The sequence below is a fragment of the Osmerus mordax genome, chromosome 2 (assembly GCF_038355195.1).
Source record: "Osmerus mordax isolate fOsmMor3 chromosome 2, fOsmMor3.pri, whole genome shotgun sequence".
In the NCBI taxonomy this organism is placed as follows: Eukaryota; Metazoa; Chordata; class Actinopteri; order Osmeriformes; family Osmeridae; genus Osmerus; species Osmerus mordax.
Window position 1 is genome coordinate 2872503 of NC_090051.1, and position 26685 is coordinate 2899187.

The 26685-nt window shown below is 48.5% G+C and overlaps 1 protein-coding gene across 1 annotated transcript in view; it reads left to right on the plus strand.

Moving 5' to 3' along the window:
* myo3b (myosin IIIB) overlaps window positions 1–26520 on the plus strand; it is a 63967-nt gene extending 37447 nt beyond the window's left edge. The window contains exons 23-35 of the mRNA XM_067257773.1: window positions 637–716; window positions 2140–2217; window positions 2816–3021; window positions 4794–4905; window positions 5440–5602; window positions 7306–7386; window positions 9390–9561; window positions 12450–12498; window positions 13736–13859; window positions 20817–20917; window positions 21293–21339; window positions 21811–21970; window positions 26416–26520. Coding sequence (XP_067113874.1) covers window positions 637–716; window positions 2140–2217; window positions 2816–3021; window positions 4794–4905; window positions 5440–5602; window positions 7306–7386; window positions 9390–9561; window positions 12450–12498; window positions 13736–13859; window positions 20817–20917; window positions 21293–21339; window positions 21811–21943 — 1346 coding nt within the window. The 3' untranslated portion in view covers window positions 21944–21970; window positions 26416–26520. The remainder of the gene's footprint in view (window positions 1–636; window positions 717–2139; window positions 2218–2815; window positions 3022–4793; window positions 4906–5439; window positions 5603–7305; window positions 7387–9389; window positions 9562–12449; window positions 12499–13735; window positions 13860–20816; window positions 20918–21292; window positions 21340–21810; window positions 21971–26415) is intronic.
* The last annotated feature ends 165 nt before the right edge of the window (window positions 26521–26685 follow it).

Below are 26685 nucleotides of genomic sequence, written 5' to 3' on the forward strand. Positions count from 1 at the left end.
AGTGCTATTAATCACAGTTTAGCCTCTGAAGATATCGCCAGAGAAAACATTTGGACATCTTGTGCAGAAACTTTGAAATGTTCAGACTGTCTTGCATATGCGAGGTTCATATCCTCTCCTGTGTGTGTGGGTGTGGGTGTGTGTGTGTTTAGGACTGTAGCACTGCTGGGCAGACAGCTGCACTGCAGGGTCCACAGGATCCATCACAGACCAACTCAGGGTCCTAAAACTGCCTTTTTTCCATCTGCTAAGATGACCTAACATACAGTACTGCACAAGTCCACATACGCCTCGGCTGGCTCCCTGTCTTACTGGGAGAAGAAACAGATGCCATCCTGCATGTTTCCAGCCTGTAAAGTAACTGCAGTTCTGCAGTTGTAGGCTTACTCTTTGACACCAGTACTCGTTTCCCCACAGTTACAGTATTAGCTTAAAATGTACTACTGTACACAGTCCCCTAACCCTAACCCTACTGTACACAGTCCCCTAACCCTAACCCTCTACAACAAACCACGTGTTGAAGTATTGAACTTTTTTTGTACACACTGTAATAATGAAATTATACTAAATGTATACGTATGTAGATGATTTATGGATACGATGTATTGATCTTTGGGTTGTTTTGTATGACGACAGGTAATCTAGCCACATCGAGAGCCCGAGTCACGGCTGCCTCCAGATCCCTGCCTCCACAGCTCAACTCAGGACGCAACAAGGTGCTCCATCTAGCAGCCCGCTCTGTAGTTCAGGAACAACGCCCGTCAGTAATCAAACCTACCTTCACCTTTGACCTTTCACTCAGCTGTTATCACCTTTTTACCTGGCTGATTGGTAGGACAGCTTGTGTACAGTATGTGCTTCCCTTGTTTTTTCTGTTAGTCTCTCCTTTTGAAACTAACCTTATTTAAGGCTTAACATTCGCTACAATCATAATTATACAAAGATCATAATGTAAATGTTTTGAAAAAATACATATACTGCCGCCGGATGTCTTTGTTGAATTTGCTGAATGAATGTGTGGACTTGCCTGGCACGTTTGACAGTTGATGTGGTTTGTTCTGAGGTAGCTCAGCACTATGATTCTAGGTGTGTAACATTTCAGATCCTTTACTGCTTCTCTGTCACCTCATATCTATTCATTTCACCTGCATGTCCTGTTGTCAGTCTCCCAGGTACCTGTTGAAGGTAAGGGCAACCAGTAGTGTTTAACAGTAGTCAGCAGTTAGTCTTGAAAACTTACAATGAGACAGTCTTGTGATAGTTGGTCTTGAATATATATATATTTTACTTATTTATATTTCTAATGATCATGTGTCATAGACCGTACAAAAATTTGAGTACTAGTATTTTCAACTTTATGGTAGTTTTCAAAAGATCCAGGCCAAAGTGCTGAAATCACTACTGTACTTTCCGAGGACTTATATTTCAAGACATGATTGATGTAAAATGTGTGTCATCTTTTGCTCGAGTCTAAGTTGGAGGAAAGTTTGTTACTGTTAGCAGATGAGAAGCTTACAAAAGTCATCAGTGCAATCAGATTAAAGCAGACATCTAGTCGGCCCTTAGAAATGGAACCTTGCATGACAGACGGGGCTTCCAACTGAACAGCATTCCGCATAGTAAACTGTCAAGTCGTCCAATTACTCCCTGAAGTTATTCAGAAAATGTTTGACATACCTTTCCTTCTGTGCCGAAGATGAAATATAGTATTAAGATATGCACTTTGCTGTGTAGACTTACTATAAAATATGTATTACTTCATTAATTTTGATGAAGCCATGAAGTGCAGGCACCATTAGAATGCTTATATTGTGTCCTCATTAATACCTTGTCAGAATGACTACCTCCTTCAGGATAGCTAGTCTCATTATTCCCAATGCTCTGCTATTTTCCCATGCCCCGCAGCAGAGGGGGAGCCACTCTCAGTTGGCTTTAAGTGTTTATGGGGCATCCCAGCTCAAGACGACACAGTTATAGAAAGTCATTCTGGCCCAGCCCATTTAAAGCTATCGGCATTAATATCCCTCATTCTCATTGAAGCTGTCTGGTTTGGACCAACTGCAATCACTTGATTAGGAGACTTGAGTTGCTTGGGCAGAAGGAGGGAGGCTGATGTGCACTGTGTCTTCCTCTGCCCAGGTGGACACCATGGAGATGATGCGTCACCCGGAAGAGACCACCAACATGAGGAGGCAGACCGTGGCCTCCTACTTCCGTGTATGAATGCTTATTACCACCTTAATACTGCCTTATGTATGCTTATTACCACCTTAATACTGCCTTATGTATGCTTATTACCACCTTAATACTGCCTTATGTATGCTTATTACCGCCTTAATACTACCTTATGTATGCTTATTACTGCCTTAATACTACCTTATGTATGCTTATTACTGCCTTAATACTACCTTATGTATGCTTATTACCGCCTTAATACTACCTTATGTATGCTTATTACTGCCTTAATACTACCTTATGCATGCTTCTTACTGCCGTAATACTATCTTATGTATGCCTATTACTACCTTAATACTACCTTTTGTATCCTTGATATTATGATTTATATTATTATCATCACTTGTAATTGTAGACAAGCCAGAACCAATCATTCACCTGTTAGACTGAAGTCCTAGAGAACAGCTTGTTTTGTGGCCACAGTAAACCCAACTGTAAATACTGCATCAGTGGGACTGCATCAGTGGGACTGCCACAGCAATGATGACCACGTCAGAGGTGAAGTTTAGGTGGAGACACGAGGAGCAATGATAGATGTTCAAACAATATCTACCCCGTGTCCATCCTGCGCCTCCCCCAGTACTCCCTGATGGACCTCCTCTCCAAGATGGTGGTGGGACAGCCACACTTTGTGCGCTGCATCAAGCCCAACGACGACAGGCAGGCGCTGCGCTTCTGCAAGGAGAGGGTGCTGCTGCAGCTGCGCTACACCGGCATCCTGGAGACCGTGGCCATCCGCCGGCAGGGCTACTCCCACCGCATCCTGTTCCAGGAGTTTGTTAACAGGTAACCATGGCGCTCTGTGACCTACCCCCCCCCCTCTCCTCCCTCTCCTGATTGGCTGCCGCGACCTGGCGGAGTGCGCTGGTGCCGTACGCAGACACAACCCCAGAGATGGACCAGGACGAGCACACTGCGTGCGACATCACAGGAAAACACGGGTTCCTTAATGAGTTAGGAGTCAAACTTGAGCAGAGCAGAAGACTGACTAATTGGTAGTCATTAGCGACGGCAGAACACTACGTCCTACAGTACTCGCTGTAACTGGGTGGATTCTGCCTGGCTGAACCATGAGGACAAAGTTCAAATAGGAAGGAAGAGAGGATGTTGAGAGTGTACATTTTAATGACTTTTCTTTACTATTCATGAAGGGTTTGTTCTTATTTTCAATGTTCTGGACAAAATCAGTCCCCTTTCACCCCGGGCGATAATTACGTACGACAGAATTTGAAGCGACTCTATAATTAGGTGACTTTCTTACAGGGTTTTTAAATGTTTACCGATTGTGTGTTACTATTTTCAAGTGTTAATAGTCTAATTAATATCACCTGTTCAAACACTTTAAAATATATTTTTAGCCCAGCAATTTTCAAAACTGGCATTTAAACCCTCCTTAGTGCTGTCATGAACAACACACACACTCAGACAAGATCCTTGGGAAAACGCAGGAAACCTACGTTTGATCAATTATCCTTTGAAAAATATTCCGGGCACCTCCAATGGGAAGGCTTTCAGATGATATAAAATTTAATTAGCTCAGGCTTGTGGCCTGTGTAAAAACCTGTGAGACAGCTGGTTGGTTTCTCTGCTCTAGGGGAGTTTTAAAAGATTGTGTATTTAATTTAGGTGGAGGACTGCGGCCAGTTTGTAGTGTACGCAAATTTGTGTAAATGTTTTGTTCGGTGTTAAATATAATAGTTGATCACCTTAAAAAGTCACCGTTAACCCTCAAATAGTTTGAGTCTGTGCATACATGAGTGTGTGCACGTCTGCGATGGTCCTGTCTGTCTGGATAGCACCTTGCCATTGAACCCCTTCTCATCCCACCTAAGCCAGGCAGAACTAATACAGACAGACTCCATGGTTAAACTGCACCTTTAGTGGAAACTGATTTGAATGTGTGCTCTCATATCAAAGGCTCGTCTGATGTTGCCAAGGAGCGAGCTTTGTATTTACCATCAAAGAAATAACAGGTATCAACAGGAATTAGAATGGAGGACTGTAGACTGGAGTGGATGGAGGTTCAAAGAACCTTTTTTTTTCCCTCTCCTCCTCCTCCTCTCCTTCTTGTTGTTCTTCTTCTCTTTGACCAGCAGCAGAACATGTGGGATGAGCCAGCAGTCTGGTGTGCCTTGATGTCCCTGAACAAACAGTTAGATCAGCTTTGTCCTGTTATGCGGGTATTTGGTAAACGGCTGCAGGAGGGGAACTGAAGGGCCGTCCAGACTGGGGTGTAAACACGCCGTGGAGCTGATGCCCGCGGAGTGGCCCTGGCTTGTGGGCCGAGCGAGGCCATTGAAATAAGAGAGCAGGGGCCACTGAAAAGAGCTGCAGACAATAGGCCTCTGTCTGGGACTGATGTCTCTCTGAGCCTCTGGGCTTCTGGTCTCGGCTTTCAACGTTGTTTTTTTCTGTTACACGGAGAAGGAAATCACGGTGGAAATGCAATCGCTGGAGAGAAAAAAATCACTTATATATTTTTTTTTGTGGTACTGGGAAAAGTGGGTGTTGTGATGGAATGACAGATGTCAAGTTCTCCTCCTCCTCCTCTGTGTCAGGTATTATTACCTGGCCTTCCGCGCCCACCAGATGCCCGACACGAGCCTGGAGAACGCTGTGGTCATCCTGGAGCGGGCCAAGCTGGAGAACTGGGTCGTGGGCAAGACCAAGGTAGTGACCCTCAAGCAGTTTCAGAGAGCATGTCTCACCGACTGAGGGACAAAAACGTCTTATGTGTCTCCACGTGTCTCAGACATAAGATACTAAAGTCATTTAGGGATCGATTTCCTGACTAAAATGGTGTTGACCAAATCGAGGAGCATTCTACATTTACATTTATGCATTTAGCAGATGCTTTTATCCAAAGCGACTTCCAAGAGAGAGCTTTACAAAAGAGCATAGGTCACTGATCATAACAACGAGATAGCCCCAAACATTGCGAGCAGCCAAAACATGAAGCATACATGGTGGAAAACCAAATAAGTGCCAAAGGGAAGAACCGTAAGAGCATGCAGTTAAACAAGTTACAATTGAACAACATGAAACTCCCCACAAGACTGTAGAAAAAACAATCAACAGTAAAATTCTAACACCATAAGGTTCATTGTGTATTTAGCTTGCTTCTAAGTCCAGGGGAATGCTTCCTGTGTGCTGAGGTATGTTGAGAGGGTTATCAGGGCCTGTGTGGGTGTGCTTGTGCGTCAGGTGTTTCTGAAGTACTACCACGTGGAGCAGCTGAACCTGCTGCTGAGGGACGTGATAGCACGCGTGGTGGTGCTGCAGGCCTACACCAAGGGCTGGCTGGGCGCTCGACGCTACCGCCGGGAGAAGGCGAGGAGGAACACCGGGGCCATCGTCATCCAGTCAGGTAGACGGCGTGCTGGGGCACCTTCTCACTGGGGCACCTTCTCACTGGGGCACCTTCTCACTGGGGCACCTTCTCACTGGGGCACCTTCTCACTGGGGCACCTTCTCACTGGGGCACCTTCTCACTGGGGCACCTTCTCACTGGAGCACCTTCTCACTGGGGCACCTTCTCACTGGGGCACCTTCTCACTGGGGCACCTTCTCACTGGGGCACCTTCTCACTGGGGCACCTTCTCACTGGGGCACCTTCTCACTGGGGCACCTTCTCACTGGGGCACCTTCTCACTGGGGCACCTTCTCACTGGGGCACCTTCTCACTGGGGCACCTTCTCACTGGAGCACCTTCTCACTGGGGCACCTTCTCACTGGGGCACCTTCTCACTGGAGCACCTTCTCACTGGAGCACCTTCTCACTGGGGCACCTTCTCACTGGGGCACCTTCTCACTGGGGCACCTTCTCACTGGAGCACCTTCTCACTGGGGCACCTTCTCACTGGGGCACCTTCTCACTGGAGCACCTTCTCACTGGGGCACCTTCTCACTGGGGCACCTTCTCACTGGAGCACCTTCTCACTGGGGCACCTTCTCACTGGGGCACCTTCTCACTGGAGCACCTTCTCACTGGGGCACCTTCTCACTGGGGCACCTTCTCACTGGGGCACCTTCTCACTGGAGCACCTTCTCACTGGGGCACCTTCTCACTGGAGCACCTTCTCACTGGGGCACCTTCTCACTGGGGCACCTTCTCACTGGAGCACCTTCTCACTGGGGCACCTTCTCACTGGGGCACCTTCTCACTGGGGCACCTTCTCACTGGAGCACCTTCTCACTGGGGCACCTTCTCACTGGGGCACCTTCTCACTGGAGCACCTTCTCACTGGGGCACCTTCTCACTGGGGCACCTTCTCACTGGAGCACCTTCTCACTGGGGCACCTTCTCACTGGGGCACCTTCTCACTGGGGCACCTTCTCACTGGGGCACCTTCTCACTGGGGCACCTTCTCACTGGGGCACCTTCTCACTGGAGCACCTTCTCACTGGGGCACCTTCTCACTGGGGCACCTTCTCACTGGGGCACCTTCTCACTGGGGCACCTTCTCACTGGGGCACCTTCTCACTGGGGCACCTTCTCACTGGAGCACCTTCTCACTGGGGCACCTTCTCACTGGGGCACCTTCTCACTGGGGCACCTTCTCACTGGGGCACCTTCTCACTGGGGCACCTTCTCACTGGGGCAGGCGCTGGGGGGAAATGTGGACCAGCTGCAACATTCATTCCCGTTTTCCTTCTTATGCTTACATGAACCAACAGGAAGTCCAAGATAAACACCTAGTGAATGGTTACTAATGACACTCTATGTACACATTTAATTTTTAAGCTTTATTTTTTTTATTGTTTTGTAGACGAAACAGGTGCAAATGCTTAGTGACTTTGACCTCAGGTCCCTTAATGAGCATGTGTCTAATAACCTAGCTAGTCCTGGGAAAGCAGATGAGCTTTCTCACTATGGCGTGACTGGGGGGCCAAGAGCAATGCTTCAGAATAGACAACAGGACCTCAGAGTTCAGAGGTCGGTCTCGTTGCCACCTGGTTTAGCCTTTCTTTTTTTTGAAGTGGGATCTTGTGTTGAATGTGTGGCCTGGATGGTTTCACTGAGGTTGATGACAAGCCTCTCTCTCTCTGTCTCTCTCTGTCTCTGTGTAGCCTGGAGGGGCCATTCTGCTCGGCAGACCCTCAGACAGATCAGGAAGGAGAGGGAGGAAGCTGCTGTACGCATCCAGTCCGGTAAGAAACTGTAGCAGTCGCCGTGACAACTGCTTCCAAGCCCGTTATGGCACCTTCTAGAACTCTCCCATAGGTCTGTGTGTGAGCTTAATGCATTGTGTCTGTGTATGTATTCCATACACACACAAAACAAATGTGTAAGGCCTAAAATTATTCTGGTTCCTTGAAAAACCTTTTGTGATGTCGAAAAGGTTCCACGAAACAGTAATCATTAATTAATAATGTATGACGAAAGGCTTTTGAAAGTTCGGGCAGCATTTGGTCTCCATGTTTCAGAAGAACAGTGCATATTGAGATCTTTTTTCTTCCTTTCATCTCCTTCCCAGTAATGGCACGAGAGGGGCTTATCCCTTCTGTTTCCTCTCCACTTCCTCTCTCCAGTTCCTGGTCTATTACACAGCTCTCACATACCAGAAACAAGATGCCTTTTTAGACTGTCAACCTTTTCATCTGAAATGTAAATTAATTCTTACTCAGTGTGCCTTGACGAAGATCAAAGTGGGCACATTAACCTTCCTGGGGCCCCCTCTCCTCTCCTCCCCCCCCCTCCCCCTCCTCTGAGCCCCTCACTGGAGGACAAGAGAGGGAGCCAAGAGGGGCAGGGCAGAGGAGGTGTCTGGGGAGGAGAGGGTCCTTGGGACTGCCCCTCATCTGGCACATGGAACATCTCAGTCGCTTGCACACCTTGTCTACTTGTCCTCCATTAAAGCCCTTGTAAATAGTGCTGTGGAATGGGTAAACACGGGTTGTCTGCTGTGAAGGAAGGTAGCCCCCCTTCCCCCAACTGTTGCCCCCCCCTCTCCCCTCTCTCTCCCCCTCTCCCCCCTCTCCCCTCTCTCTCCCCCTCTCCCCCCTCTCTCCCTCTCTCCCCTCTCTCTCCCTCTCTCCCCTCTCTCCCTCAGCCTCTTTGTAGAAGTGTGTTTGTGTGTGGGCAGGGAGGGTTGTGGAGAACGTGAACCTGACATAAGTGGGGGCTCAGCCCCCTGACGGAACACTCCAGCACGCTCGCATTGTGTGTTCTCCACAGCTCAGAGCCTTTGAGGTGGGCCCGCATTTGCATTTTGAAAATAAACAGATGCCTTTCAAATGTATGAGCCCGGTGGCTTCTCAGATCCCAGCAGGGTCTTGGGGGGGCGGGGGGCCGGGGGCGGTGGGCGGGTCGGGGGGGGGGGAGGGGCATGCTCACCATCGATCAGATTAGGCGGCACAGAACACAGCTACGGCTCAACAATGTACTTGAACATTCTTCGCTTGTGTGTGTAATTCTACAACTGCAACACAAAGGCTGTTCAGCCGGTACCTCTGCCTGCCCTTCCTCTCTGCCTGCCCTGCCTCTCTGCCTGCCCTGCCTCTCTGCCTGCCCTGCCTCTCTACCTCTCTGCCTGCCCTGCCTCTCTACCTCTCTGACTGCCCTGCCTCTCTACCTCTCTGACTGCCCTGCCTCTCTACCTCTCTGACTGCCCTGCCTCTCTACCTCTCTGCCTGCCCTGCCTCTCTGCCTGCCCTGCCTCTCTGCCTGCCCTGCCTCTCTGCCTGCCGTCCACTGGAGCCCACGCTCCTCTCTTAATCACACACTGTCACATGGACACAGAGAAACACCCCCCACTTTGAATAGAGCAACACAGAAATAACTTTGTGCCAATTAATAGTTCCGTTTGGGGGAACATAATTGCTCACTCGTTTGCAAAGAAAGGTTTTTTTTGTGACTAGCGGCTAGTTAATTGAACAAGCACTTTTTTAATAAATGGCAATTATGCAAGAGCTAACATCATCTTGTGTGTTTGTTTTCTGTATGTGTGAATATTCAAACTGCGTGGAGTAAAGCTGATTGTCAGTGCCTATGGGCATGTGTATATTTATACATGTATGTATGCATGTATAAACTGTACTGTATGCATACAGTATTTATGTACATATTTATATACTGTATGTGTGTTTTCATTAGTGTATATGATTGTTCTATTGTCCAGTACGGTGTCTAACTGTGATATCTACACGTGTAGCCTACAGGGGCCACCGTGTCCGGAGGGACCAGGGGGCCCAGAGAGACCAGGGGGCCCAGAGAGACCAGGGGGCCCAGAGAGACCAGGGGGCCCAGAGAGACCAGGTGCCCCGGAGGCACTGTTCCCTCCCAGGGGCCCCGGGGAGGACGGCCTGGGAGGAGGAGCAGTACGGGTAAGAGCCCCGGCTCAGCTCCACCCTCACCCTCCACCCTCACGCTCCACCCTCACGCTCCTCCCTCACGCTCCACCCTCACGCTCCTCCCTCACGCTCCACCCTCACGCCCCTCCCTCACGCTCCACCCTCACGCTCCACCCTCACGCTCCATCCTCACGCTCCACCCTCACGCCCCTCCCTCACGCTCCACCCTCACGCTCCACCCTCACGCTCCACCCTCACGCCCCTCCCTCACGCTCCACCCTCACGCTCCACCCTCACGCACCTCCCTCACGCTCCACCCTCACGCTCCACCCTCACGCTCCTCCCTCACGCTCCTCCCTCACGCTCCACCCTCACGCCCTTCCCTCATGCTCCACCCTCACGCTCCACCCTCACGCCCCACCCTCACGCTCCACCCTCACGCCCCTCCCTCACGCTCCACCCTCACGCTCCACCCTCACGCACCTCCCTCACGCTCCACCCTCACGCTCCACCCTCACGCTCCACCCTCACGCTCCTCCCTCACGCTCCTCCCTCACGCTCCACCCTCACGCCCTTCCCTCACGCTCCACCCTCACGCTCTACCCTCACGCTCCACCCTCACGCTCCTCCCTCACGCTCCACCCTCGCGCTCCACCCTCGCGCTCCTCCCTCACCCTCCACCCTCACCCTCCACCCTCACGCTCCACCCTCACGGTCCACCCTCACGCTCCTCCCTCACGCTCCACCCTCCACCCTCACGCTCCACCCTCACGCTCCTCCCTCACGCTCCACCCTCCACCCTCACGCTCCACCCTCACACTCCTCCCTCACGCTCCACCCTCCACCCTCACGCTCCACCCTCACGCTCCCGTAAACCTGCCCGTGCTCTGCTTGTGACAGGAACACGAGGTGTTTCATCCCAAAGCACAGTGTCGTATTAGTCTTCGGTGTCCTACGAAGGTCAGTAAATGAGAGTCAGATGAGATCCTCCCAGTATTCAAACAGGAAGCACCAGTAGAGACCACAAGTAGAGACCACCAGTAGAGACCAACAGAGAAAGTTATTGAGCTGTGGGCCTGCATACCTGTCACTCAACCTCAGCTCCACCAGGGAAACTCAAATGTTCTGTTGTTCTAACCACAGGGGGACAGGCTCCTCCCCCTCCACCACCTCTCTGGGGTTTTATACATGTAGTAAATATCTTTCCAGCGAGATAGCACACGTGTCTGGCCACAGGCAGGGCCGGGCCGTGTGCTGCCCTGCACATGTTCCGCGCGGGGGAGTTTGTGTTTACTCAGCACATGGGCAGGTCCGTCATTAAGGAAGTATGCGCCACGCAGGAGAGCAGCAGCTGAACACATGGTGTCAGGAAGCTCCCACAGACACTACCAGTCTATCTCTCTCTCTCTCTCTCTCACTCTCTATCTCTCTCTATCTCTCTCTCTCACTCTCTATCTCTCTCTCACTCTCTATCTCTCTCTCTCTCACTTTCTATCTCTCTCTCTCTCTCTCTCTCACTCTATCTCTCTATCTCTCTCTCACTTTCTATCTCTCTCTCTCTCTCACTTTCTATCTCTCTCACTCTCTCTCACTCACACTCTCTCTCTGTCACTCTCTCTCTCTGTCTCTCTCTCTCTCTCTCTCTCTCTCTCACTTTCTATCTCTCTCACTCTCTCTCGCTCACACTCTCTCTCTCTCTGTCACTCTCTCTCTCTCTGTCTCTCTCTCTCTCTCTGTCTCTCTCTGTCACTCTCTGTCACTCTCTCTCTCTGTCACTCTCTCTCTCTCTCTCTGTCTCTCTCTCTGTCACTCTCTCTCTCTCTGTCACTCTCTCTCTCTCTCTCTGTCACTCTCTCTCTCTCTGTCACTCTCTCTCTCTTTCTCCTTTGTCACTCTGTCACTCTCTCTTTCTGAATCACTCTCTCACTCTCTTTCTCTATATATCTGTCTCTGATTCTCACACTTTCTCTTTCCCCCTCTTTCTTTCTCTCAGACTCTCATACCCTTACACTCTGTCTGTCTGGCTCGCTCACTCTCCCTTTGTCTCTCTCTGATTCTCTCTGACTCTCTCATTTTGCCTGTCTCTCTCATTTTGTCTCTCTCTCTCTCTCTCTCTCTCTCTCTCTCTCTCTCTTGATTGATGGAGCGTGCAGATGGCTGAGTTCCAGCTGTGTATGTTATTATCATGAGTGTCTGGTTAAGCAGAGAGAGAGAGAGAGAATGTACAATGCTAAATTGTGTAGTATAATCTGATTTACATCAGTGCTGGAAATGGTCTGACCTGCATCTGTAATTCTGTACTTCAGATGTTTAGAATAAAATCAGATTCTCTATAAAGAGCATCCTTGGAATTCGATTGACAAAATATGATCAACCAATGCAGATCTGTTTGAGTCTACTAATCTCTCTAGACCCAGAGATGAAATTTTCACATCTAAAAATGTTGTGCTTGTTGTGTACTCAAGCAGAGATCTGATGCTTCGGAGATGTATCTCTCCATGTTTACAATCGTATTCCTCAGTGAGAAAAACTTCAAACCTCCACTTAACAATTCTGTTTAATCAGCGCTGGAATTTCTCCATATAGATCTATTTTGACATGATCGGGGCCGTTCGGCCCCTGTAACATGTTCTCACCTGCCTGCTACCTGCTGCCCTCGTACCTTCAACGCCTACTGTACATAACCATCTTTATTTGAGTCCGCTTTCAAAGACTTGCATTGCATCATTACAGCTTCCAACAGATTTCCAGGGTTTGTGCTGTACATTGGTCCTATGTTCTCTAAAGTACGACCGAAAGCACTAGTGTTTTGTACTGTGTGTAGTATTATTAATAACTAGCCTGTAAAGATTTAATGTTTTTGTATGTATAATGTAGCAGTTACAGGATGGTTCCCTTTAAATCTCTCGTTACCTTCCCAGGTACAATGACCCACTGAACAGCCAGGCTTGCGTTGCTCAGAGGGAGAAGGTAAGTTCCTCTCAGTCACATGAACATGCTTTATGTGCAAGAGGCTTCAGAGATGCACTGTATGCATAATACCGTACAGTACTACAAAGCTGCTCTAACATAGATTATTCACTGGGAGGTTTTTGAGTCCTTGAGACAAAAGACTTCTCTTGCTCCAAACTCCATCTCGGAGGAGAGACAGGGTGGGACGGGAATGAGAGAATCAAAAGGCTGGAAATTCACGGCTGAGAATAAATGCTCGCTGTTCCCTGAGGTGATTTGTCTTTGCGCTTCTCTTTCTACAGATGTTAGACCCCTTTTTTAGTAAAGACCTGAGGTTCTTTGGTAGCACTTTGATATCCTGCTCGAATTCAATATGTGAAATAGAAGAGCCACTCCGTGACTTGGAGCACATCGCAGGCTTTGAAGTCTGATCCAATTTTTGCTGCTCACCATTTGATGTTGAAAGGATGAAATGAGGAAAACGTACAGTTTTTGCCAGTAACTCTGCTGAGCATATGTAAGATTAAAAAAGCAAAATCCTTTGGAGGATGTACTTAGAAATGTTAAGCAGATTAATACTTTCCTATAGCTCTTTTATTCAAAGATAAAAATTAAATATGGAAGGAAGTCTGTGTATGCTGTTATTTTCTTCTCTTTCACAATGTAGCCTGTTTGGAGGTAGGACTAATAAGGGGACCGATGTGATAACATTAGCACGTGATTAAGAAGGCAAACTAATGCTTATGCGCCTGAAAATACATACAAAAAAATCCCATGAATATGACCCGTGCGTGACTAAACAAGAGACGGTGGGGCTTGCTTTAGCCTGTGTTCCCCCGCCTCGTCTGACTGTCTCTCCTGCCTGCGTTCCCCCCGCCTCCTCTGACTGTCTCTCCTGCCTGTGTTCCCCCGCCTCCTCTGACTGTCTCTCCTGCCTGTGTTCCCCCGCCTCGTCTGACTGTCTCTCCTGCCTGTGTCCCCCCCGCCTCCTCTGACTGTCTCTCCTGCCTGCGTTCCCACCGCCTCCTCTGACTGTCTCTCCTGCCTGCGTTCCCCCCGCCTCCTCTGACTGTCTCTCCTGCCTGCGTTCCCACCGCCTCCTCTGACTGTCTCTCCTGCCTGCGTTCCCACCGCCTCCTCTGACTGTCTCTCCTGCCTGTGTTCCCCCCGCCTCGTCTGACTGTCTCTCCTGCCTGCGTTCCCCCCGCCTCCTCTGACTGTCTCTCCTGCCTGTGTTCCCACCTCCTCTCTCAAGGTTGGCCCCGACTGCAGAGACGGACAAGGGAGAGACGACAGCAGGGACAAAGGCTGGGCAGGAGACAGCCTGGCGAAGCCGCGCTGGGAGACGCACAGCCTGAGAGACTCGCAGGGTAAACAAGGTAAAGCTCGGAGCTGGAGGGTGCGGGTAATTACACAGAGAGACAGGAGGAATCCTGCTCTAATGGATAAAGTGCCATTTTGAATACGGGACCCTTTTCAACCTGTCATCCCTACCAATCCTCTCCTGCATGTCTTTGTTGACTACAAAGGCAGGCAGCATTATGAGCGATCATGCCTGTGGTATTTTAATAACCTGGGTCAGCTCGTCTTAGGCGTTGTCTTGTGCCGCCCTGGTCCTTTCAGAAGTGGCACCAGCACTTCAAAGCTCCTCCCCCCCCCCCCCACAGCCCTTCACTAAAGATCTCATCAGCGGCTGTAATAGACTCGTGCAGTAACGGTGACAAGAAAAATACACAAACCCTGATTTGTTCAACATATGTTTGGTTTGCCTCCCGCCCCAGGCGATGAATTGCATTAATGCGGGCAGCCTGGGGGGGCAGAGCGGGTGGCAGAGAGGGGCTCTCCGGATCACTGCCGCCCCCCAGCCCAGCCCAGCCCAGCGCCAGCCCAGCCCGTGTAGAGGGGCCCGGCCCTTCATTAGTGTTCTTACAGGAGTGTGGGGTACGAGACTGAGGTGGAATAGCGTTTAGCAGCGCGGCCGGGAGATTACGGGGATTAGACATGATAATGTAACACAGACAGGGCTCTGGAGCGGGCCTGGGATTAGTGTCAGCACGCCGCAGCAGGTCTGGGTTAGATAGCGGCTAATTCTGTAATGCTGGGTACAGGTGACCCCCACTACCAACCAACACTGGAGCCGGGGGGGGGGGGGGGTTGATGAATGTATAATGTCACTATGAATATGGGGGGTAAATGAAAGGCTTTGGGTTTAATTTTGTTTATGGAAAATAACATGTATTTTGCCCTCTGTTTCAAATGCATAATGAAACTCCTTCATTTAGACTTAAGAATGTGCTGGTGTTATGAGTCTGGAACAGAGTTTATGGGGGGGGGGGAACTCCTGATGACTCGGTCCATTAATGAGGTCTGAAATCCCCTTCTCTTTCGGGAGAGCAGAGCTTCTTGGCAACATGCTAAATGTTGGAATAAAAAAACCTTCTCCTCCCCATGAGCCACAGGCCTCACTAATGCTGTACTTGTTTCGTGTGGAGAACACACAGACATTCAGGTATTCACCACCTTCTGTCCACCCTCCCCCATCCCCTCCCACCCCTCCCCCACCCCAACCCCCCGTTTATGTTCCGAGCTCTGCTCGCAGCTCCGGTCCTTTACAGGAAACCCTATTTGAATATGTTGGGGGGCCACACTGTCCCAGGCACCCAGGGCACACTTTGATCCCTGCACATCTGAGGGCCCTCTCTTTCCTCCATCCCGGGGTGGAGCGAGTCGTGTGAGCCTGGCCCTGCCAGATGTTTGGAGAGCAGGCCGCCTCCTGTGTCTCATCCTGCTGTCGCCCCTGGTGATCTCCTCGGCTCTGAGGCGGAGGTGGAACCTGGAGTGTCTCAGGACACCGACGGAGAAAGCTGGAAATTAGCCCAGGAAATGATATCCGCTCTGCGCTCGGCCCTGCCGATGAAGCGGGGAGGGGGGGGAGGGGGGGCGACCACAACAGAAACCTTGTGGCTTGACCCGGAAACACTCCCAGGATTTGATAGACATTAAGTCCTTTCTAAGTAATTTGACTGAGTCCAGCTGTGCGGTGGATCAGGCCAGCCCCCTTTGTGCATGAAACAAAGCGCGACTGAAGGAGCTTACCTCTAGCTGGAGAGATGTCTGTGCGAGGGTACGTTAACACAAGGCTGAGGGGACTATTCTCTAGGTTTAGCCTTCTCCTGCGGTGAAGCCCTTTTGTTGGGGGGGGGGAGGGCAGCATTAGAGCGCTTCACAGACACTCTCAGATGTCTGAAGTGTCAACCTTTGATTTTTATGTTGACGAAAAAAAGTTGCCAGTGCAACGTGCCGTCATGTAAACAGAACACTTACAGTACATACCTCTCTACCTGTCTTAGCAACTTGAATATTAATACGAAATAAATATTTCTGAGGATGAGTCACAGTGGGAGAGAGAGGGAGAGAGAGAGAGAGAGAGAGGCAGAGAGAGAGAGAGAGAGTCTGTGCCAGCGAGAGGCAGATATGATCAGAGAGCTGCTTCTACACGTCTCAGCGTGGTAAACAGGATGGGCCCGGGGATCAGTCAGAGCTGACTTTATGGTTTATGAAGGCTGAGCTACTTATGTTAACAGGCTTTTTTGAAGATTATAGTTGTGGTAAACATACATGTCAGTCGTGAGGAGAGATAAAGAGGAGTCACAACACAGAGACCAATTACCTCCACGTCTCCAAGGATTGTTAACCTGCTCCTTTGAATAGTGGAGAAGAAAGCAGGAAACTGAAAGGCAACGGCGCCTTTGAGGTTTCCTAATACTGACTTATTGGTTATAGTTCTCCTGTACCTTCAGTGTGTGCTTTTGTTCGAATCAATGCCCATTGATTTTTTTCTTCTCGGCCTGTTCTGCTCATGCTCAGACACTGAGGGGAGAAGGCCAGAGCGAGCGCCATGCTAGGACGAGATGTTACCCGACATGAGGTGAAGCCCACGTTCGCCTCTCGTTTCCCAGCCGCCCTGACGCAGCAACACGTCTCCCCGGCCCAGAAGCCACCCCTGCCTACTCCCCCCCCCCCCCAGAGCCACCGCCATCAGCTGCCTCACATCTCCGTACATCTGCCAGACAAATGATCCACCCCTCTCCGTGTTCTTCAGACAAACATCCTCCCACCCTCCGTCCCTCCAGTCCTTCCCTCTCGCTTTCTCTCCCAGCCTCTTGATTTATCTGTCTGCGTGTGCCGCCTCTCATCCTCCATGCCAGGACGCATTCCTGCAGTTTTAGGCAAATTACAGGCGCAACGCCACATCACGGCAGATTTGGAGCAGATAGGACGACTCCCGGCAAGCGGAAGGGGTTACCTCTGTCTGCTCCTACCTACGTAATCCTCTTAATGTCAGTGAGAGCAGCTAACAGGATGTACTTCCAAACGGCTCTTCTTCACCATTTCCCTCTGAATAATCTCCTCAAACGTGAAAATCAAGGTGTAAGATGATGCCGTAACTGAAGTGGCCAGTGTTGTTTGCTAACTTTTGAATGCAGGGAACATTAGAGATGTCCTCAAACCGTTTCACAACTGTCACCCTGTTAATGACTTTGTGATCAGGTCTCGGCCTAACAACTAACATGCATTCCCGCTGGTAGGTCAGACAGATACATCAAACAGATGTTGGACTAAATGATTGACTTCCAGAAGGTTGGAGAGATTTTTCCTCCACACAAAGATGTCTTCGGGAGTCAAAGTACCAAATCCGCCGTCAGTGGAAATGATTGATTTCAGTGTGAAAAATTGGTTGTAAGTAACAACATCCTCTCGTTGCATTAGTGGAAAACAGATGCAGAAACCGCCCTTTGTAGCATAATCTGTAGAAACCTTGTGATTCTCCTAGTGGGCTTTATAATTCAAAGCACATGGGTTACCATTTAACTACGATGTCCCAAATGAAGACATTGGTAATAAATCACAGGAGTCCTGAAAAGTTCTGGAACTCTTCTTGAAGAATTCAACTTGAGCTACAGTATCTATTCAGGGACGTTCTGTTTGCAATAAGTGTGTGCGCATGTGTGTGTGTGTGCGGTAGTTTGCTTGTGTGCACCCCTGTGTGTGTGTTTGCATACGTGTGTGTGAGGGGGTTTCTGAGGGGAAAGAGTGGTCTGGGCTGCACATGCCTCATTTAGACATCAAAGAGCTCTGCTGATGATTTTTCCTTATAATCCATGCCTTTTGGTGCCTCGTTTGCCTCCAACTGAACAAACAAAGCCCAAGTGGTTAAATGTGGTCTGGGAAAAGTCAGGTGATCCGGGCACGTGATCCAGGAAGTAAATCGATACGTCTCGTTAATTTATTCCGCAAAAGAATCCCTTTTAGCAGCTCCTTTTATCTGGTTTCTGACGGAGAGTTCTGATTTTCAGGGGATTTAGAAGTGGTATTTAGAGATGTGTGTTACGAGTCGTGTGCGCCGCTTTGAAAATGAAAGCAATACCTATCTCTAAAAGAACATCCTTTTTATCTCGAGAAGCAAGCAAGCGCGTACAAATATGCAAGTCTCTGCAAACGGCAAACTCCCATCATCCAACTCTGCTGGGGTTTCTTCAGATAGGAGTGAATCAATATTGTATGACTCGCCCTCCTTCTCTATTCTCCTTTGGCCATTATTTCTCCCTGCACCATACTACCCCCCCCCTCATCTCCCAGCCCCAGCGAGCCAGTCTGACCTCCTCCCAGGCCTGCCTGAGCCCAGCCCCAGCGAGCCAGTCTGACCTCCTCCCAGGCCTGCCTGAGCCCAGCCCCAGCGAGCCAGTCTGACCTCCTCCCAGGCCTGCCTGAGCCTAGCCCCTGCTGTGCCAGAAGCTTCTGGCAGCCCCCTGTCCCTGTAACCTATCTGCAGGAGCAGCATTCCTCTGGGGCTGGCCTGGATCAAATGGCAGTGATTTCCCAAACAGAGACGGAGATGGGAAAGCCTGACCCCCCCCCCCCCTCCCTCTGATCTGCTCGGCGCTTTAATGGCTGCGGGTCGGAGCCTGGATAAACGGGGATGCTAGCTGTGTGGGAGCTGTCTCCCTCTCCCAGGGCTGCGCCGGAGCACAGCCAGACAGCTGGGTGCTGGAGCACAGATGATCCTCTCAGTCTGGCACAGTGAAGGGTCTCCTCTCGCCTCACCCCAGCAGGAACCTGCTCTGCTGACATACCCTGCACATCCGTGTACTGTAATGCTCTTAAGAGTCCGCTGGATTTAGGTTGTTCCTGTGTGTCTACCTAACTAAGTACATTGTGATTATGGTTTGTAAATCGACTTGGAACAAGCGCATTTGCTTACCTAAGTTAACTAGTTTGCTAGTCTAGAGCAAAACAAATCATTATTTCATGTATGTATTTGATAACATATATTTTGTTGGAATGATTAACAGTTCATGCTGCTATTTGGTACAATTAGTATGCGCTATGATTGCATTATGAAACTTTGTTCAAGGCCGTCAGGATTCATTAGAAGTGATTGAGGGCTTTGATGCGGTTTCAGGGGAATTTAGAATTTGCTTATCAAACCCCTTTTCAGACATAATTAGCAGAACAATGTGCCACATACCTTTTTTTGAAAAACCTGCGATGCAAAACCTTTGTTGAAATAGGTGATTTATTCGAAATTAGAAGAAAACATTCAGTCGTGTCTAACAGATTCCGCCTTTGTTTTGGAGCAATCTGATTATTTCATCAACTGTGGTAGTTTCACATATGTTTGGTATTCAAAGCAGGAGTGGTTTCACCCACAGCCTTCTTGCTCATGGCAACACACTCCCACCCATGTCGATAATGACTGTTCAGATAAACTACATTTCTCAGTTTGCACATGTGTTTTTGACTGGCTCAACACAATCCCCCACACAGGCTCTCAACAGCAAACGTCACAGTCAAGCACCCCTTCAGTACACACACATAACTTATAACTTGAAATGACTACATGACAACGTAGAGTACAACTATAACTATACATATTTCCTGTATTTAAATACAGTATGTGCATACACTACAAAACATGTAGTTAACTGACTCCCCGAAGACCGTTATTTTTAAGGATACGAGATTACCTTAAAGGTACTACGGGATAATACCTCATATCCCAGATTCAGATGTGGTAAAGGAATCGCAGGATCTTCATGAGCATCTCCAAAGCGCAAATTCACTAAACTTACGCTGGTTTGAATAACATCAAGAAAGCAGAGGGTGAAATGAAGAAGGGGCGAAATGTCTGGGCTTTGATCTATAGGATTGAGATGCGATGAGGTCTGTTCAAAGTGAGTACAAAGTAGTGTTAAGCTGGAAAAAGTAAGTGCCGCTTTAGTCAGGGTTGGGATGCCGAGGTAATGGGAGATGATGAAGGGAGGTCCTGTCTCAACCCTAACCAACAGGAGAAGATGAAACGTTGTCTACCATTAAATATATATACTTCGTTGTAAAGGTGTCTGAGTTTTAAAACGCATTTTTGTAACTCATAAATCTCATAAAAACTTAACATTGGATGTACAGTTACAGAATAGATCTGCTATGCCTTGGTAATTGTCTCATGTTTGTTTAATCAAGTGATCGTATAAGACAGCTCATTACCTAACAGGAAAACCGACTGTGATATATCACACTGTGGTATTATGAATAATAAATAGTAACAGTCATGTTGCTTTGAACGTGACGCGGAAACAACATTGAGTTGGCAGTGCCACAGCCATGTGCCCCACGAGCATGGAGCGAGGATGTGTTGATACACTGGTGCTGTAGAATAGCGTGAGCTTGCTGAGCTTGATTGCACCCAGAACTGCATTATAACATCCCAACCACGCATCTTGGAGGAACTGGATGGACCAGTCGAGAGGCTCCCTGGGTATTTGCGTGGAGTTTAACATTAAGAAGGCTGGGCTATATTGGTGGCCCCTGTCTGAACGTGGGAAGCCCTTCGATGGGACCTGCTCTTCTCTGGATAACCGTAGCGGTAGTTCCACATCTCTAGATTCGCGAGGTCTCCGGTGCCTCCCTGTCTTTGTGCCGTTCCTCCTTCCTGTGTTGCTGTCTGAGCGATGACTGGCACTGGGGGTCCTCCCCCCCCTCAGACGGCACTCACATGTATGCAATCCATCGAAAGCAAATAACTTTGAATTAAACGGTCTACTTAATGGCATATATTAATATTAAAACGTATATATGTGATGTGTGTGTGCGATCGTTTTTCCGTCCTTTTTCTTCGTGTCTCGGGGGGCTTCGAGCAGGGGAGACGGTTTTGCGGACGGCTGCTGTGATCTTGTCGGTTGTTGTTGTTGTTTATTGTTGTTGCGGGAGGCGCCTGGCGAGCGCCGTGCCTCATGGTGTGTGTGTGTGTGTGTGTGTGCTGTGTGTCTGTGTTGCAGGTCCAGAGCTGAAGCTACAGCAGAGAACCCCTCGCCGCAGGCCCCACCAGCCCAAGCTGCTGAACAGCCCCGAAGACAGCCTCTACTACAACCAGCTCAATGTGAGTTCAAAGCGGCGATAAAGGCCTTTGTCTGACTTTGGTTCCAGATGATAATACAATTAAATCTACCTGTGCCAGGGCCTGGAGACCCACCCCCACTTCTCTGCCTCTTGTCTTGAACATGTGCTTATGCTCTTTATCTGTTGCTTTCATGTCAGGATGTCTGCCTTCACGGTGAATAATTGATGTGGTTTATCAAAGCTGAGCAAGATGCATGCTGCATCAGACTCACTTGAGCCCTTTGATCAAAAAAAATTATGCTGTGACTTCTGATATTATCAGCATCTGCTCGCATTCAACACAAAATCACTTTGAATTAAAAATTAATGACTCTCTGCTCATCTTTTGACTGTGTGCTCTTGGCCCTTTCCTCAGAGAACTCTGGATTACCAGGGGAGCAAGAGGAAGCCGAGGAAACTTGGGTAAATAACTGCTTTCCTACTTACAACAACTCTAAACAGAGCAGGCCCTTTGTGGAATTGGAGAATCCAGAAATGGATTTTGTTTTCAAATAATGTAAATGGGAACGCTGAAAATAACAGGCTTTTCATGAGCAATTCCTCTGCGTCATTAAGACGAGGCTCCACATTAAGGCTTTGTCAGCATGTTAATGTTAATTGTCAGAGGTCTGGCTTGTCTTTGTAAGTGATTTCCTGGTTCAGTCTAGGGGGTCAGTATTCAAACAAAGAGTTTGAACCTGTTAATGCTCATCTGCGGTGGATATTACTGCTTTTAAAACATTTATAATAATACATTTCTTTTGAGATTACACGTTATTCTCATGACATTAGCATCGGCTTGAAAACCATCCGCCCACCTCAACATTTCCCATCGTTATCTCCCCCCACACACACACACACACTCGTTCTGTCTTCCTCTCTTCCACATCACAGCCAAGTCAAAGTGCTGGACGCGGAGGATGAGTACTACACGTTACTGTCGGTGGTGGAGTCGATCCCTGAGGAAGACTACTCGCCTGGGCTCCCTTCCTCCCTGTCTAGAGGCCCCCTTGTCAGTCAGAGCTGAGCCTTGCTCCTCCATCCCTGTCAACCGGTGAGACTCCAGCAGGACTAGACAGACACTCAAAGAAAATCCTCAGTCCACAGAGGAAATAGCAGTGGTGTAACCCAAGTGAATAGCGGTGCACATCTTTCATTTCTCCCAAAATGTGTGTTTTGGTTGTACTGAACCTCTTAGTAAAACTCTTGCCACATCTGCTCCCTGCACTGGCTCAGTCATGGTTAAGTTTCCTGTCAGAAAATATTTCTCAAGAGAAACTTTCGGTTATCAAAACAGAGAAAAATGCTCAAAAATCAAGACTGTTAAAAGATGGCTTAAAGGACGTTGTTGCACTTGGTTAGGCTGGGTGATATCCCAGCACCTGAATCTCTTCCAACACACTCTGACACTCTTACAGACTCAAAGCCAGACCCTACTTAGAATTTCAACCTTAAGTACAGGAATTGTCTTTTAAGATGTGAAGTATGGGGAACCCAGGGCTGGCGAGTTGATTTGAGGGGGGCTTATTTTCCTTTTTTCCATCTTTTCCTTTTCAATTTGCATATCATTTACTGCATCTTCCTTTGTTGACACCCCAGGGCCTGAGAATAGATTTTGATCTTAATAGGAAGAGTAGGGTGGTATGACTGAGGCCATCCTCCTCCTGCACAGCGGGGGAAACATTAGAGCTCTGCCTGGATAGCGAGGCTGGCTGGAGTTAGTTCCAGGTTCACTCAGAAGCCCCCCGGGTAGATAGGAGGCCAAGAAACTAGGGACAGTTAGGGTCACAACTAGGTTGTGTTGGTGGACATTTAGACTAAATGTCCACTAACAGCCCTAACTAGAGTGACCAGTTACTTAAAACGGGAAACCAAAAATATTTCATTTGATTGCATTAAGATGACCGTTTTATGCATTCAAGTGTTTTATCCCCCCCCCCACACACACACACACACACAGTTCGACATAGAATAAGGAGGAAGTCCAATAGAATTTGCAGAATTGCAAGAAAAATAGACCCGACCATTGGCCACAGTATAATGTGGCTTTCCAGTTAGTTCAAAAGCACTTTCACCTCCGGATGTTCAACCCCAGATTCGGCGGTAATTAGAATACTCGTTGTGCCGGGGATATTTCCTTCCTCTGTAGAGCGTGTATGAAATAGGTCACCCAAGCACCCTGTAGTGCGTCTTAAAAGTACACTGAATCAATTAAGTGTGATCATGCTCCCTTGATTATTTTGGCCCTGTTTTACCAGGGAGAGAGAGGAATTTCAAACAGGCTGACTAGTTTGAATAACAAGGTTGGACTGTGGTGACATATGGTGCTGGAGTGGGTGTTTCTCACCCCCTTTTCGTCCCTGCCAAATTACCTCCCTGGCTGATTGCCTGATTTAGCATATTATGAAAGGAGATGGGCCGAGGTGTGAGTGTCGTTAACTGAGCTGTTATATCACGGGCACCTCCACTGTGGTGAGGCTAAACCCTGCTCTTCACTTGGACCTGGTACGGGCACACGGCCTAGTGGAGCTGACGCACCTCTGCAGGTGAACCAGCCAGCAGACTTCCCCCAGGACGGGGAGCCGCACAGACCTGACGCTAGTCAACACGAGGCCTGACACCTGCTTTCTTTAATACCCCTTCATAAACCCAGCGCCCTTCTTGTTTTCCCCTCATTAAAACTGACTGCATCTGGACTGGGAGAAGACTCCTTTAATGTGGTTAGACTTTACCACCAATGTTATTTTTGCCATTGGAGCTATTTGCTCCACACACCGTGGTTTTGTTAAAGCTACCATCCATAGCCGGCTGAAACCTTCACATCCAGAGTTCCACCTCAGCTTCCTGGTATCTCTCCAGCTCCAGCCCCAGCAGACGATGAATAGACTTGCTTTTTTCGACAGGAGCGTACTTACCTTTTCACCTAATAGTGATGTCTCACTTCAAAGAGGAAACGTGATTAGCCCAACATTGTCCTGCTTCTATATCCTTTCAGTTCAAAGGGAGAGTTTGAATACCAATGTTTCTTGCGCAGTCTTTTCAGATGCACCCTTTGCAGTTTTGCATGCAGTTTGTGGGCTTTTGATATACAGATGTTTAGCTTTGTGAATACAAATTTCGACTGGCACGCTGAAAATGTCTAATAGTGAATACAATAGTATTTATATCTTCAGTAACGGATTAATGGACGACTCTAAAAAGGTGTCTGTTTTGGTGTGTTCTCCGACTTTGCGAGTGCGTTGGGGGGGGGGGGGGGGGGGGGTGCTGAGCAGGTGCTTGGAAGTCTCTGCCCGCCTGAACATTATGATACTCTTAGCAAAGCTAATGATTGATGCCAAAGAATCGGACAAGCATGAGCGTCAACCAGATGTCAGATGTGTTGAGAGTTCTGTGCGAAAGAACATTCCCTAAAGACGGCATTAATAAAGGAGAGAGAGAGAGAGAGAGAGGGAGAGAGGGAAGAGGCATAGAGGAAGGAGGAGATAAAAGACTTGGTTGAGTATGCACATCAAAGGGCTCTTAATGACAAGGGATGCCATTAGGGTTACAGTGGCCTTTGTTTCAGCTCCTCACACCTGCAGTTTGTTGAGGGCATTCTATGCACAGGCGAGTTGTTAAGAATTTGCATGATTATAAAATGCGGGAAGGGAATAGAAGCTTTCTAAGAAAGTTCCCTTGCTCTAATGTTGGTAGTGACCAAACGTCTCCCTTGAAATTACGGTTAGGTTTCCCTTTGAAGTGCAGCACAACAGCCATAGTGCTTAAGCACTCACAGAGGCAGAAGGCCTACAGAGTGTTCTAGATCGCTCAGAACGTTGCCAGAAAGACAGAAACTTCCTTTTCTGTTTCCTATCTTCCGTATCGGGAAATGTGTTTACTTGGAAGTTTTTCGTGTGCCTCTGGTGCTGGAATGGGGTTTGACAAATCAGAGCGTGAAATTGTGATTAGCCCCTCTCGGTGTGTGGAGTGGGCAGGGGTAGTACCAGACCTGGCATGGCCAAAGGTGGAACCTGTTTTGTCTTGCGTCGGCTCTGCTCTCCCAGATGGTGTGACCAGCTGCCTTTGAATAAACGCTGGGTGGGTAACAGTGGGAGAATCACCACGGCCCTGTTTTAGTTCAGGATGCAAAACAGAGAAATCTGTCTCTTTGCCATAGCCAGGAGCTAAAGGAACGTATCACCTAGTGCTTCAGGAAATAACCTTTTAATTAAGGACACAGTCAGATTTAGGGTCTACGTACGGCAAAACTGGTTGGAAATATGGAAAATTGTTCAGGATTTGCGTCGTTCTCTACTGTAGGTTAGGAATATAAAGATATCCTGTGTTATCCTCCAGTCGAACAATTATCGCATCTTATCGTCTGAATATCATCATATTGCATGGACACCCACACATATGCTGCGAGTCTCAAAGAGGTGCCTTTGTGCCTGACTTCTCATACGCGGTATTATAATGACTTGATCTCCCTATCTGTCTCTGGAGATCACTGCAGGCCTTAACCCTGGGAGTTCTGCTGGGAGGGAGACTTCCTGCCCGGGATCTGAATTACCCCACCCAGGGTGGGCCGGGGGTAGGTGAGGTGCCCTGTTCCTCCACCCCTGACCCCCAGGCCAGCACGCTCACTGCCAAGGCTTTGCTCTTTGCTCTTGAATATGCAGAGATCCCCCACTTCATACGGTCCGAGGGGGTGGGGGGGCGTATTGGGGGGGTGGTATCGCATTGCAGGGAAAATCTTGAAAATTAGCGAGACCAAAGTTGGAGCTCCTCCGTGTTGGGGGCTGCGAACAATGGCAGCTTTCTGTCAGAGAGCAACTTCAAAGGTCTGCAGAGTGACTGCTCTGAGTTATACTTTGTTGTAGATCACTGAGGAAATTCACAGATGTTTTCTCATACGAGACACCATTATAGCGGCTCAAATACCCAGTAGCCTCAAGCATCTCTCTCTTGCTCTCCCTCTCTCCCTCTCTCTCTCCCTCCATATCTATCTGACTGTTTCTCTCTCCCTCTCTCTCTCTCTCCCTCCATATCTATCTGACTGTTTCTCTCTCCCTCTCTCTCTCTCTCCCTCCATATCTCTCTGACTGTTTCTCTCTCCCTCTCTCTGTGTCTCTCTCACGTACACACATCTCTCTCTGTCTCCCCCCCCCCCTCTCTCCCCCATTCTCTCTCATGTCTCTTGTGCGAGACAGATGTGGAACCTGGTTTTCTTTCCAACTGTCCAGAGAATATGAAAAGTTAAAAAGGGGTTCATGTTTTGGCATGGCCTCCAACTCCAGCAAATCTACAATCCTCACTGTCAATTTACCCAATGCTTCAAGAACTCATGCAACTCCACCTGCACTAACTGATATACACTTAAATGGGAATGATTGTTTTGTCAACTTTAATACTTTGTTACTATACAGTAATACGTATTATTTAGTAAAGGGTGAGGGGGATTTAATTTCAGCCATCAGCTGGCATCATATAGGTAACACAACTTTTATCTTCCTGTTTCAGATTGCCTTCGTTGATCCTGATGTGATCCTCAACCAAATAGGATGTTCATATCTGAGTTGTGCTGTCTACATATGGTTTACCTTATTTATTTATTTTAAGTCGATGTGAAATACCGTCTACGACAGAGACTCTACGGAGAATGTCTGTTCACATAACAGCATTTCTTTCTTTCTTTGACCAGGTAAAGCTGTTATTAAGGCTAATGATCGATGGTCATCATTCATATCTCTTAAACCAAAATACGTGCACTGTAATACATCTGTAAATAGA